The sequence below is a fragment of the Typopeltis vanoorti genome, chromosome 18 (assembly GCF_054136105.1).
Source record: "Typopeltis vanoorti isolate ZY-2024b chromosome 18, IOZ_Tvanoo_1.0, whole genome shotgun sequence".
Taxonomy (NCBI): Eukaryota; Metazoa; Arthropoda; class Arachnida; order Uropygi; family Thelyphonidae; genus Typopeltis; species Typopeltis vanoorti.
The window spans coordinates 76830374-76845468 of NC_143566.1; the positions used below are offsets into that span (position 1 = coordinate 76830374).

The following is a 15095-nucleotide window of genomic DNA, read 5'->3' on the forward strand; positions in this document are numbered from 1 at the left end:
TGTTACAGCACTATATGATTAAGTTTACTTTATTATTAATTGCCTATCTACAATTTTCCTTCGAATTAGTCTATTATTTGTAAACACTCTAATATTGTCATATCTAACATTTTGTGCTTCTCAATTACTGCTGACTGAATCAATCCCTCAAATCTTTAGTATGTACTTTCAAAATGCAATCCAATATTATGAATACAAGTGGACATAATGCACATCTTTATCTTGTCCCTGATTATACATCAAACTATCTTCCTGTATTTCCTTCAATTCTAATTGACAACTTAAATATAGACTATGTTGCTCTGTGTAATGTTCCATTCACCCCCTATAATTGTAGTATCTTGAAAAGCTTTTCTCTGGGCACATTGTCATATGCCTTTTCCAGATCTACAAAACTTAAGTACAGATCCTTGTCACATTCCCACTATTTGTGAAAATCTGATCTTGATTACTTCTATTTGGCCTGAACCAAGCTTGTTCTTCAAGTTCTCTTTTTTCTTAACCTCTTTTCAAGTATGCTTGCATAAATCTTACCTGGAACATTTAGAGGAGAAATTCCTCTGTAAATCATATGTTCAGCTTTATTCCCTTTTTTTATAGATATGAACTATCAGAGCTCTACTCCAATCATTTGACCTTCTGACCAGGCCCTTCGAATTATGCAGTGCACTGCAAAACTTTTAAACCACCACACATAGGCATTTCTGGTCAAATATCTTTTTCTACCTCAAGTATTGATATGTACTCCTCTTGAAAATGTTCTAGTATGGTTCTGTCACTGCTTACTTCGTTTAGCAGTCTTTCAAAGTAATTACTTTGGACTTCTAACATATTTTTATCTTCAGTTTCCATGTCACCTTTATAATGTTTGATTCCTTTTACAGAAAATTTTCCTCCATTTCTGAGCATTTTCAATAACCTCCAGAACATTTTCCCACCTTCCTGATATTTATTTTCTATATTCTTACCAGTCTTCCCATGACTTTTGTTTAGCTACTTTTACATATAGCTTAACTCTCAATTTTATTTCTGTATTCTTTTATTGCATCTGCTGACTTATTTGCTAGCAAATTACGGTATGCTTTCTTCTTTTTCAGAACTGGAACTGTTTCTTTCACTTCTTGTATCAACCATGGGATTGTTCTTATTCTATCCCTATAGACAACTTCACCACATACCTCCCTAGCTGAATCAATCAATGTCTTTTTCAGAGTTTGCCACTAAGACTCCATTACCAAAAAAGAAACTAGTGGAGTTCCATAAAACAGTTTATAGTGGAATAAATGAAGAAATGTACACAGCAGCCATTTTTCTAGATATATCTAAGGCGTTCTACTGTGTTCATCATAATCTTGAAAATGTCTAGATACGGAATTACAGGAGTTACTAAAGATTGGTTCAAATCCTATTTGAGTAATAGAAAACAATATAAGAGCTACAGCACATTCAATAGTGCAACAAAAATAATAAAATATGGAGTCCCACGAGGTTCAGTGCTAGGACCCATCCTATTTTTAATGAAAAGGGATGATATGATTGAGACATTCAAATTACTGAAGGGTTTCTATAAGATTAATTCAGAAGATATTTTTGAGAATAGGACTGGTGGTGGGAGGACTAGGGCCATACATGAAAGCTGGGCAAGAGTGTAGTTAGCAAGGGTGTTAGAGCTAGGTTTTTTACTTGGAGAGTGGTGAATGAGTGAAATAAGCTGCCAGAGTCTGTTGTGGGTACCATGACTGTGAATGAGTTCAAGGGCGAGGTATGATAGATACTGTGTGAATGTCGAATAGTTGTTCTTGACATGATGTTAGGGATTCCCTCGATGAGTCTATCGACTCCTTGGAGTTGCCCATAATAATAATAATAATAATAATATGTTAATGAATCTGTGTAAATACAAACTTTTTGGCAAAATGATATTGTTCGCTGATGACACGGCATTAGTATACACAGAAATGACCCCTATGGATCCAGAAAATCATATTGACAATGATATGTTGAAACTAAATATGTGGTTTAGCAATAATGGTCTTAAAATCAATGCTGATAAAACGAGATACATGTACTTCACATAAACAAATAAGCTAGATCAAATATAACCATAAAATGGCATGAAACAAAATCTAGTGATATCCAAAATTATAACTGTAGATTAAAAAAACAAAATCAGTCAAGTATTTGGGCCTCCATATCAATAGCAATCTGAAATTGAACTCCCACATCACATTTTTAATAAATAAGTTGACATTTGTAATTATTATTATCATCTGAGACCTCCAAGGACTCATCGGTGTCCTTGGAGGTATCAAGGACTCATTGAGGGAGGCTATAATCACCCAACCCAGCTGTCATACCTTCCATTAAATTCATTCACACTAGATGCACTCACTACCCCTAAATTCCATGCGCTCACTGATCTGAGAGAAAAACCTAGCTCTTATCCTTTCTTGACTGTGAACAAACTTAATTTCGATGGATGCTCCTCCCAAGTTCTCTCCCCACCTCCCATAATATAACAAAAATTTTCATTAGACGATTATCCTATTACACCCATTCAAAAGTTTATAGACCTCTATCATATCACCCCTCTTTCTCCTGATGTTAACCAGTCTGTAATCCACATACTTACAATCTGTCCTAATAATCTAAATCCCATAATCTGGATATAATCTTTTTAACTCTTCTTTGCACCCTTTCCCAGCTTCTTTATCCTCTTGGAACCCAGGAGACCAAATCTGAACACAATAATCCAAGAGTGGTCTTATCAAAGCCTTATAAACAGGAAAAATGACTTCCTTATTCTTAGATGTCAAGGTTCGCTTCAACATTGCAATTATCGTTTGTGCTGTATTTGAAACTTTTGCTATGTGACCTTTGAACTTCAAATTACTATCCATCAATATGCCAAAATTTCTTGCCTGCACAGTTTCTTGTAGCATAACCTGACTAATATAATATAATATAAACTAATATAATGTCTCTGGAAATCTCATCAGGCCAAAGAGCATAACTTTACACTTACTAACATTAAACTGAGAGCCATTTTCATTTGCCCAAATTTCCAGCCTATTCAAATCATTTTCTTAAGTGTTGAATATCAGTAGCATCACTGATTGCCCCCTTGTCTATCTTCACCTCATCTACAAACAATTGCACATCTGATGTTAGACCCTGCTTGATGTCATTAATGTATAGACTGAACAATAATGGCCCAAGGATTGAACCCTGAAGTACACCACTGGTCACCTTAAATCTGGCAGATTCGCACTCACTGTATACAGTGAGTGTGAATGATGAACCATGTGATGGTTGACAAACATATATCACTTATATATGTTTGTCAACCATCCTCTGATGCAAGTCAAGAGTTTATATATTCCGATCCCATATTCTCCAGTTTATGAAACAGCCTTTTGTGTTTAACAGAGTATATTATGCTAAAAAATTTGTAAATGTAACATTCTTAAGATGCTTATACTATTCTTGGGTAAATTCCTCACTTTGATGAGAGGACAGGCCTTGTGGAGCCCCAGCATTAGTTGAATGGTGAGAGGATAAGGAATGTCTCTGGATGCACATTGTGTATGATGGTGGAAATCCAGAGACAGAAAGCTGCTAGCTTTCTGTCTGGAAACCAATTACAGAAGTCCTGAGATAGACCAAATGATGGGAGTTTGCTTAGTAAGCCTTTGTGCCAGATCCAGTCAAACGCTTTGGAGATATCAAGTGCAACCACTTGAGATTTGCCAAACTTCTCCATGGCATTTGTCCATTACTTTTGACAGGACATCAATTCCCAACGCTTTGGAGTTGGGAAACGATGATTTTTTCCATTACTTTTGACAGGACTGAGGTAAGCGAGATAGGGCAAAGTGGGATGGTAGTGACTTGTCACTCTTCTTGGGAATGGACTGAATATAGGCCAGTTTCCAGGTTGTAGGATAGATATCAGTGGAGTAAGAGAGTGTGTATATATATATATATATATATATATACATACATAGGCGATAGGATAGGAGTCAGTTCTAGTGCACAAACTTTCAGGACAATTGGAAAATGCCATCAGGCCAGGAGACATTTTTGAGCCTAATCTGGAATCTGGACAGTATTTTTCTGATTTCTTCCTGGCAAAAGGATATAATGGGCATTGTGTGTTGAGCATCTGGAATGGTTGGGGGGGGGGCATTTATCATTGTCAGTTATGCATGCATTGGAAGCAAAGTGTGAAGGCAGAAGATAGGCTTTTTCTGTGGGTGATGATGCAATAGAGCCATCTGGGTATGATAGGGGTGGGAATAGTGTTGGACAGAAGTTACTGCCAATTGCTTTGGCGAAAGACCAAAAGGCTCAGCTGCCGTTTGGACAGGCTGCTAATTTTCTGCTCTTTGCTCTTTTGAACTCTGTTTTGGAAAAATTGATTGTTTTTTTTGTATCTATTTCAGGCTTCAGTATAAGCTCTAAAGGAGGATGGGGTTCTTGATTTGAGTCAAAAAATTATTCCAGCACCAGAAATCGAACCTGGGCCTCCTGGGTGAGAGCCAGGTATCCTGACCACTAGACTGAGTGTAAAAGGTACAGTATTTTTAGGAAGGATAGACAAGATAGGAGAGGAGTGGTGTGATGCTGATAATGGATGATTCGAGTCCAGTTAAGATAGATAGCTATGACTGCAATACTAGTAACAGTTTCCAATGTAGTGAGTGTGAGGTGGAGTCTAACAGTTCAAATACATGGTGAAGTGTCGCTATGGATCTAATAGATCAGCTGCTAGTGACAATGAAATGCATTGCCAAATAAACCTAATGGGTACTATAATGATTAATTATCATAGGTTATGTTAATTATAACAACACTAATTGGGTAGAAGTGAAATCTAATAAGAATAGAACCAAATTTATTGAGCCATTGAGGACAACTTCCTAAGCAGCATGTGACAGATGTTACTTGAGGACATGGAATGTTAGATCTGATTGCAGTGTCAGAGGGAGTTTCAGTAAAAAAAATCTGTTCTACGTCCAATTGGTGACAGTGATCATGCTATACTGGTGTGGTAAGTAGCTAAGTGTATGGATATTCCATTTGGAAAAATGGACATGCTGAACTCTAAAGCAGAAAATGATGATCAACTAAGGAGAAGATCCAATTTCATGATTCTTGTTGAAAGGCTTATACGCTTGTTAAACATTATAACTAATAATTAAGGAATTGACAGCGTACACTAGAAATATAAATTAAAAACAAATTTAATAAATACTTTCTGATATTTCGGCAACGTCACATTGCCATCTTCTTGGGAACTTAAAATAAAGAACAGGTGCACGCAAGTGCTACATAACAGCAAATGAGAAACAAAGCGAGGAAGCTAACGTGCCCCCTGGCGGGCTATATTGGTAGTTATTGGCCTTTGGACTGAAGTTCTTCTGATATATGTTTCCCAAATTTGGGGCAGTCTTATGCACCCAAATTTGTTGAGGTTTGGCATGTTCCTAAGGGCTGAGGCTGATTCCACGAATAGTCTTTCATATTTGAACTTGCTGCAGTGTATTACTGTGGCTTTCTTCCACCTTATTCTGTGACGAGTATCCAGAGCATGGTCTGTAAGCCCAGAGTGGCTGTACTGGTGAAATTGGATGTAGTTCTTATGTTCTGAGATTCTGATATTTGCTGTCCTGCCTGTTTGGTCAAAGTAGGACAATTTACAGCTGCAAGGGACCTGGTATACACCAGGTAGGTCTAGGGGAAGTGGTTGGAAGTGGAGTGGATCAGGGATGCCAATTTTCTATATGGTCTGTAAAAGGTTGTTAAGTCATGTTTTTTTTAGGATTTTGTTGATTTTTTCCGAGGTGCCTCAGATGTAGGGGATGGGGATGGATTTAGAATAATCTTTTGATTACTCTAAATCCATCACCATCCCCTATATTTTTTGGATTTTTATCGGGGGTAGCCATTGGCTGAGAAAGTGTTAAGGATGTGATTTAGTTCAGTGGTTAGGGCTTGATCATTTGAACAGATAAGTTTTGCCCTGTTGAATAGTGTCTTAATAACTCCATATTGTTGTGAGGGGGGGGGGGGTGATTGGATTGTTGGTGAATGTATCTGCCTGTATGGGTGGGTTTTCTATAAACTGAGAAAACCAAGGTTCCATCAGGTCGGCGGGTGACTAGTGTGTCTAGGAAGGGGAGGCTATTGTTTTTCTCTTTTTCTAGGGTGAACTTGATCCTAGGGTGTTGGTTGTTTAAGTGTGTTAAGGAGAGGAGTGTATCCAGGCCATGTGGCCAAATAGCGAACACATCATCAATGTAGCGAAGCCATATGGTAGGTTTTTGTGGGGCTGAGTTTAAGGCTTTCTCTTCAAGTCTCCAAAAAGAGGTTGGCCAAGGGTGGGGAAAGTGGTGAACCCATGGCTGTCCCCTCTATCTGTTTGTAGAATTTTTCCTGCCAAACGAAATAGCCTGAGTTCATTGTGAACTGAAATAGGGCTGAGATATCAGGAGGAAATTTAGCTTGGATTAGCTCTAAGGTTTTTTTGAGGGGGACATTTGTGAATAAGGAGGAGACGTCAAAACTGACCATTATGTCATTATGTTGGAGTGTAAGGTTTTCTATACTGGCTTTGAAGTGGGCTGAGTTTTTTTTATGTGCGATGGTGGAGTGTAAGGTTTTCTTATACTGACTTTGAAGTGGGCTGAGTTTTTTGTGTGTGAAGATGGCAACGTGACGTTGCTGAAATATCGGAAAGTATTTATTAAATTTTTTTAAATTTATATTTCTAGTGTACACTGTCAATTCCTTAATTATTAGTTACCAATTTCATGATATCACTTGCCAGATGGGAAGGCTTTGGCAGTTCATGGGAAGTATTTAAAAAATACATTAATGATGCATCTAGAAATGTGTCCATAGAGTTCAAAGAACGAACCAGAAGGTGCAAACTTGTTGCAATATACAAAAGTTTTAATTAAAGTTTTTATAATTAATTTCCTGAAAAATAATAGTTATGATGAACCAATGTATAAGTCTATCTACTAGAAATGAATGTGAGATCTTATTACGCAAGAATTCTTAAAAAAAAAAGATGTGTGGGAAGGAATACCACGTACAAATGGGATGATGTCAGTTATAAAAATTATAAGGTTAAAACCAGATTGGAAATGAAAACCAGAATTATGGTTTTCATTTCCAATAAATAAATTTTAGAGTCAAATCAATGCATTCATTTAGTTCAATATTAACTTTCCAAGTATATATAGTATGCACAACATATATAATAGACTATTATTAAAAAACAAAATTGATTGCACTTTTCTCACAATATAATTTCATTAACAAAATAAACCTGTAATTATAAACACAAAAATTAAAATTGGTGCAATTTAATTAAATGCTGTAGTACATCTATACATCCTATTCTTCCAACACTTTTATCCCTTAAATAGGCATGCAACTGAATAGAGTATTGTCCTAAGCTTATTTTCACAGCTCACTAGCTTAGCGTGACTAAATGTTTGAAAATTTCACATAGCAAAAATGCTTTTAATACTGTAATTTAAAAAATGCAATTATCTTTTAATGATACGAATGAGTGCATTGTAAAAAGAGAGTCTGGCTCAGTGGTGGCTCATGTATAAGCACTGCGACACTGCAGCACTCCCAAGGAAAAAATGAAAAAATTAAATTTTGTTTGTGTTTATAAATAATAACAATGCTTACAACGTTATATAAATGCAATACATGTTAAAGCTTACAGCTTATGTTTTGACATTGATTGAATAGCTAATAATTGGAATTGTTAGATTGCCGCTTTAAACTACGAAACAAATGCACTGAGATCTAATGCAGTGTCGGAATTATCACGTTCGGTCAATTGCAGCTAGACTCGCCGATATTCGTTTGCGTTTGTGATTGCATGTTACACGTCATTCTGACACTGCTCATTTGGAGTGTCGCTTACAGATAAATCGTATGCTTGCGCGTGTTATTTCTGTGAAATACGAAACTTTTACTATTGGTGCATGTTTGTGGTGAGGGTGAACTATTTTTTGTAAATCTTATTTTACTTTGTTAAAATAACATATAATTATTTATTTATTATAGATACAAGGCTGAATTATGATGAGTGTCAATGTTGAAAATATGAAAAGAATTATATTTTCTCAATTATCATTACACAAATCAAATGCACTGCAATCTAACGCAATGTCAGAATTATCGCGTTCGGCCAAATGCAGCTAGACTCGCCGATATTCGTTTGCACTTGTCATTGCACATTACAAGTGATTCCGATACTGCTCGTTTGGGCAGTGTCGCTTACAGATAAATTGTATGCAAGATAAATTGGTGTTTGTTCGTGGTGAGGGTGAAATATTTTTAATATGTAAATTTATTTATTAATAAATTGGTTACTGATTAGGGGAAAAAAAAATTTTTATTTTTATTTTGTATATGCGAAAACCCCCACTTAAAATTTTCACCGGCCACCACTGGTCTGGTTCCATATCGAGTGCTGCCTACTTTCTTGTTTTTGTGAATTTTATTATTTGTCTTTCACATTCAATTGTTTATGGATAATTTATATAAATTCACCTTTCATTATGAACAATAAATGAAACAAAAACATGCTGAGTTGTGATGAGTAAGATTGTAGAGTATATTTTAAATACATATTAAAGGAAAGCATATTTCTTTATAACTATGTGTGAGAAATGTTATAGTGAGAAATAAAGAATGCATTACTTTGTTTTGTCATCATAACACTTCCGTTTTAAAAACATCATTTATAACAACATCTATATAAAGAAGACTGGAAAAGTAAAATTGTTTTGTGCCCAGTAGATTTAAGTTGTATTTCTGGAGTCCTGGATATTTGAGGTAGAAGGAAAAAAAACACCATCAGAATCCTGTAATATGAAAAGGCAGCCAGAGTAGCATTTGTTGTATAATATCATACAACAAATACTCAAATATGGAGGTCTAAAAGTTTTACAGTTGCTGTGTTGCATCTTGGCTTTATGTACAAGCAAAGAGTGGTACACAGTAACATTATACAGACAGATATTATATCTAGAAAAGAGGAGAATAAAACTGAACGTAACATTTACAGAGGAATTTCTCCACTACTGTTACAGGAAGATTTATTCAAGCATACATGTGAAGATGATAAGAAAATGTGAGAACAAGTTAGATCCTGGCCAAATAAAGATTGTCAGAACTAGAATTTTACTTTAAGACAAACAGTTGAAAAATCATACAAATATAACAAGGCATTGTATTTAAGTTTCATAGATTGGGAAAAGGCAATTAGAACTGAAAGTTACAGGAAAATGTTTCGATATAAAATCACATGGAAGATGGGTGTGGGTTCTCCAGTTTTAATGAATATCTCAATATGGACTGTATTAAGAAGGAAAGTGGAAATAAAGCTTATATTAAAATCAGAGATACTAGCTAATAAACTCACAGAAACTATGAAAATAAGCAGAAATATAGAAAACATTAAGTGTATACTCAATGGAAAACCTATACACAGAGGGGTAGCTATGGGGGGGGGCGGTCCACCACAGGCAGCACTTTGAACCTTTTTGAACAGTTAATTCTAAAATACAGTCTTGAGAACTTATTTCCAAAGATTGTAATACCACTGCAAATTTTCCTCACAATTGCTGTAAGTGCTGCTAGTTGTAAGAGGAGTTTTTCTAAATAAAATTGATTAAGAATTACCTATATTACTATGAAATAGACTTCGCCATTTTGCTAACAGAAAAGCAAGAAAAGTAACATTTTAGAATGTAGGAATTAAAGTTTTACTTCGAAAATAAACATACTGTTTTAATTTATTTCCCTAAACGTCATTTTGATTTTTTGTAGTATTTTTGGTGTGTATTGAGAGGGGCAGCAAAAGCTGTAGCACACAGACAGGACATTTAGTGAGGATGGTAAATTAGATATACAAATAGATAATGGAATAAGCAAAATGATATGGTGAGAGAGCCAGTAGAACAAATTTATATGGAATGACAGAGAAATGAGTTAAAACATAAAACTAGAAACATAGGAGACAATGTTCAGACAAATTTAAATTCATGGACCTGAAAACTGGGATGGAAGTAAAAACAGCCAATTGAAGAAAGTGACCACAGACATGAGAATCTTGAAAAAAAAAATTGCAGGAGTGAAAGGATGGCATCTATGGCAAAAGGATATTTGAAATGAAGATCTAGAAAAGAATTAGGTGTCATATTAACATTTAAAAATGCATGAGCAAAACTAATCTGAGGATAATATTTAGTATGCAAGTCAACAAATAATAGATCCATTTGGAAGAAAATTCTTGAAAGAAAGTTAGTGCAAAGCTAATTAATTACATATCAGGAAATGATGATAATGATAACATTTGTTGGTTCTGTCGATGTTTAGAAATGTAACTCCACAAACAGTGGCTGTGCAAACCAATTTGTAATTAAAGTTACTGATTCTACTTATTTGGGACTATTTGAATTTTAATAATTACTGACATTCCTTTTCAATGATTTACTGTTACACATATGCTTAAATGATGCTCATAGCTGCATCTAGTTAAGCTTATCATCTCAAATAAAATATGAAAGAAATATTAAACACATGAATATAAAACTGAAAATATGGTAAAAACCAATGCCTACCAATCAGAATTGTCTACAGCATCACCAAATCCTGGTGTGTCCACTATAGTCAAAGTTAAATTAACTCCATTTTCTTTTAAAAGTACTTTTGCAGTTTCGACCTAAGAAGAAGAATGAAAAAAAAAAATTACTTAAAGAAATAAAATAAAAATTTTAAATTCTTGCAGAAATATATTTATAATTTTGTGCAAAGCAAACCTGCAATTAATACAGAAAACACTCAGTATTCCAAGCAAAATACATTTGAAAAATTATGAGTAACTTTTATATCACATTAGGATATTAATTAAAATAGTCACTTATTGATGATAAGTTTATAAACAGTTTATACATGACAAAATAACAGGTACCAATCAGTGGCATCGCATTCCCAATTTCAGTTGGGTGTGCTGTCGCGTAGCTTATGCAACCCACACTATAAAATTCACGTCAGTTTGACCATATGATTGCATTTCTATCAAAGTGTGAAAGTTTTAAGAGTGTATAGAACATCAGTGCTCATCTTAATTGGTCTAATGCAATTGATTATAGGATAACTTTGAATACTTTATCAATTAATTGTCACCAAATCTGAGCAGAGTGGGGAACAATGTGTTTGTTAGATAAATTAGAAAACAATAATGAAGGAGAATGCTATATTTGGTTGGTATGTTTGAATTACTCAAAGGTGTAAAATTTGGAAGAGGAGGATGATGCTTACCTCCTTCGACTACAATACCGATTCCCATTGTAAACGTGGGCAAAAAAAGTTATAAATTTATCAAAAATTACATACTAAAAACTTGCCTACCATGTTAGTTCACACTTCACACATGCAAAACAGATGAAACTCAGAAACAAAACAGCAACTCATGAAACTAACAACATTCAATTGGATTGGTTGACACAATAACCAATCATGGCCTCTAGGTGCTATTGTCTCCGAGCTCACCCTGTCTTGCCTTCTGAGCAGTTTAAAACTACTAGAATGCTAAACACTTGATCCACTGCACCCTCTGTATATCTTTTCAGAGGGCTCAAAGGTGTATGTATTTTGAATGCATTCGCGCTATTAACGCGATTGTGATGCAATGTTTATGCGATGAAAAATGAAAAATTTAGAAAAAAGAAGCACAAGTCTGGAAGCAATTAGTGGAGTCTTTAACAGGAATAAATGCAAAAATAAAATATCAGTGATATTGCTATTTGGTGGATGAGCACTGCACACTCAGAATATTCACCCCTGAAACCAATGCTATATGAGGACTATATAGTTGAAATTGCCAAGGATTTGTGTATTGTTGAACTCTGAATGGTCTTGTGACTTCGTTTCAGGAGATCATTCAAATTCCAACAAGTACAACTTAGCATATTGAATTGTTCATAGTAGAAAATACTTGTATTTGGTAAAATTCAGATAATATTGTGTTTAAAGTGTGAAATATAAAGATAATAAACTGTAGCTTATAAAATTGTAAAGGTGCATAACAGATTTGGAATTATATTATTATTTAGAAGTTTTTTTATGAATTATAAATCAGGATTTAGTATTGTACAGTGTAACTAAAATTAACTTAAATATTCTACTGAGCTAAATGTAAGAGTGGGTCCAAAGCTTTGGTACGTATTAGTGTAAGCGCCTGAGGCTGTGTGATACTGGGAGCAGGTGTGCATAACAACAGTCACGTGATTTCCTGCTGCAAAAAAAAAAAAAAAAAAATGCTGACATCATTCGGAGTTCGAGACTAACTTAGCGCCGCACAAGGTGTTTCAGGAGAGGATAGGGGTGCTATGTGATGCGTAATATAAGGGGTTGCAGGAGGAGGAACAGGGCTTTTTTTCCCAGGATCTCGTGGTTGTAAGGAGAAGGTCGAGGTAGCTGGTTCCAGGCTGAACGGCAGGCGAGGATGTGTGGCAGCAGGAAGTTTGAATTGAGCAGTCCCTGAAATTACGGATGGAGTTCCAATGCGACGCAGCTAACGCTTTCATTACAAGCGGGTGCTGAGTCATCGATGTTCCCGTGTAGTCCTCAGATGTCGAAGGTGGCCGTAGTGCATATCGAGGATAGTCACGTAGCAGATATATAATGCCGCACGTTGTCCAAACAAAGAATCGAGTCTCAGGTTCTTCTTCCACGACAGTATCAGCCAGCAGACCCATCAGAAACCATGTGAAGGTAATGTAGACGTTTTATTATTTATGTTTTGGAAGGCCTGTGAGTGGGTGAAGAAATTGTGATACAAGAGACTTGATAAAGAAGAACAATATCAACTGGTGACTCTTAAGTAATTGTTTCAATTAAGCTCAAGCCTGACATCGAGATTGTTAAGAGGAGTTTGATAAAGTTGCAGAGATAGGAAATGTTATGAGTGAAATGTGTTAATGACGAGTAAGTATAGGCAGTTTGCCAGAAATAAGATTTTGTATGTCTGGGAAAACCCTGAAAGAAACTAGCTTTCCTAACTTAATATTTGTATAAGATTGCAATCTTAATTAGTGTGAATTTATGTAATTATTTAGTGTATATTGAGGTTGTAAAATAAACATGTATTCTTTTTGCAAACTGAGTCTTGCCTGATTAAGAGTGTCAACTCACCGCTCTAAAAATACGTGCTTGTCGCAGGAGGGTAAAGTGAGAAATTTTGGCCATGACTGACTAAGTTAACAGATAGTTACATATTTCTGGGTTATTGGAAGTATCTCCCTGAATAATATAATTTGTTATTATAAAGCATGAACTGCCACAGTCTTTAAATTAAATAAACGTGTTTATGCTTGAAAAGGAGATAAGAGTCAAGAATACAAGTTTGTACTTAGAGTGATCGATTTGTGCATTTGGAAGGTGTGACATAAGTAAATTTGCATATATAACGACAAAACAGTATGGATGTACATAACGAAATTACAAAAAGATCACATCAGAAAGTTATTGGCTTTCTTTTATAAATAGGGAAGAATGGATATTTGATGATAATGCTTCATAAATGACTACTTGCATTTTATGACAAGCGAGATATTCAAAGATCAACAGAAATGCAGAGAAATGTTATATACTTTGAATGTAGCAAAGTCTCAATCTTGTTTAACAAACAGCAATTTTAGAATATAAACTATTTTGCAGTGCAGTTTGGAAATATAATGAAAGAACTTAAATGTAAGGTATAGAGGCATAAAATTAAATTCAAAATGCCAAGAAATTATATTCTTGTTTAATCCTTTATCCAAGTGTAAGCAACCAAAGTTTGCACATGAAATATCTTCACGACTAGATTACTTGTATACAGAGGCTAATGACTTCATATTAATTGCCTTAGTATCCCACAATGCAAAACACACACACACACACACACACACACACACACACACACACACACACACACACACACACACACACACCCTTTTGGGTGTGTATAATGCAATGGTATAGTATGATAATTAATGTGATGTCATCAGCCTCCATGTACAAGTAGCATACTCTTGAAGATACTTCATGTACAAGCTTTGTTTGCTTACACTTGGATAAAGGATTAAGCAAGAATACAATTTCTTGGTACCTTTAATTTAATTTATAATCAAGTGAAAAAAAAATTTCAACAACCAGCTCTAATCCAGAGTATTTTAATAACAAAGTTACACTTTTTCACTACTTGTGTAGTGGAAATATATGATGTTTGTGATTGTCCTTAGGAGGTAGATGAATTTCATCGGCTGGTGTGAGATCACTGCATGGCCTACTAGAGGCCAGAAGTGGTCTTGAAAAAAGTTCCATGTTTAGTCTCAAGAACAAGGTTTCCAGATTATGTAAAATATAAATAAAAAAAAATATAAAATTGATAAAAGATAGAAAAAACATCCTTAGCCCATCCATGCTACCAAATTAGTATCTCCTCTGGGTCTGGCTCCCACTGATGAGATAATGTAAGCCAAAACTAGTCTAGGTGGTGGTCCTTCCAATAATGCATAGCATTATACACTTTGCCTTATGGGATACTAATGCAATTAATGTGACGTCATTAGCCCTGTATACAAGTAGTCTAGTCATGAAGATACTTCAAGTGCAAACTTTTTTTTTGCTTGCATTTGGATAAAGGATTAAGCAGAAATATAATTTCTTCACATTTTAAATTTAATTTACATTAAAAAGTGGAAAAAAAATTAATTCTATCAAAAGATTCAGGTGGAACTGTGGCTAAAGCATCCATGGCTATAGTACAGATATATTGTGTCTGTTTACTGCATGTGATCTTCTAGCCAGTTTGTAGACTCAGATGAGAAGCCTTTATGAACGTTCCATGTATTCTAGAAGGGATATCAACCCAGATATATACGATCAAAGAGTAAATTTCAACTGTGTTACAGAGATGCTCTTTATCAAATGGGAAGGGAAAGGCGAGAACTGATGTGGTTCATCAGAAGCAATTAATATTTCACCCCACCCACATGCACAAAAAGAAA

The 15095-nt window shown here is 35.0% G+C and overlaps 1 protein-coding gene across 3 annotated transcripts in view; it reads right to left on the minus strand.

The window, feature by feature from the left end:
- LOC150096825 (septin-7-like) overlaps positions 1-15095 on the minus strand; it is a 394847-nt gene that overhangs the window by 160566 nt on the left and 219186 nt on the right. For all 3 annotated transcript variants that reach the window (XM_090407845.1, XM_090407844.1, XM_090407843.1), the window contains one exon: positions 10662-10762. In XM_090407845.1, coding sequence (XP_090263971.1) covers positions 10662-10762 — 101 coding nt within the window. The remainder of the gene's footprint in view (positions 1-10661; positions 10763-15095) is intronic.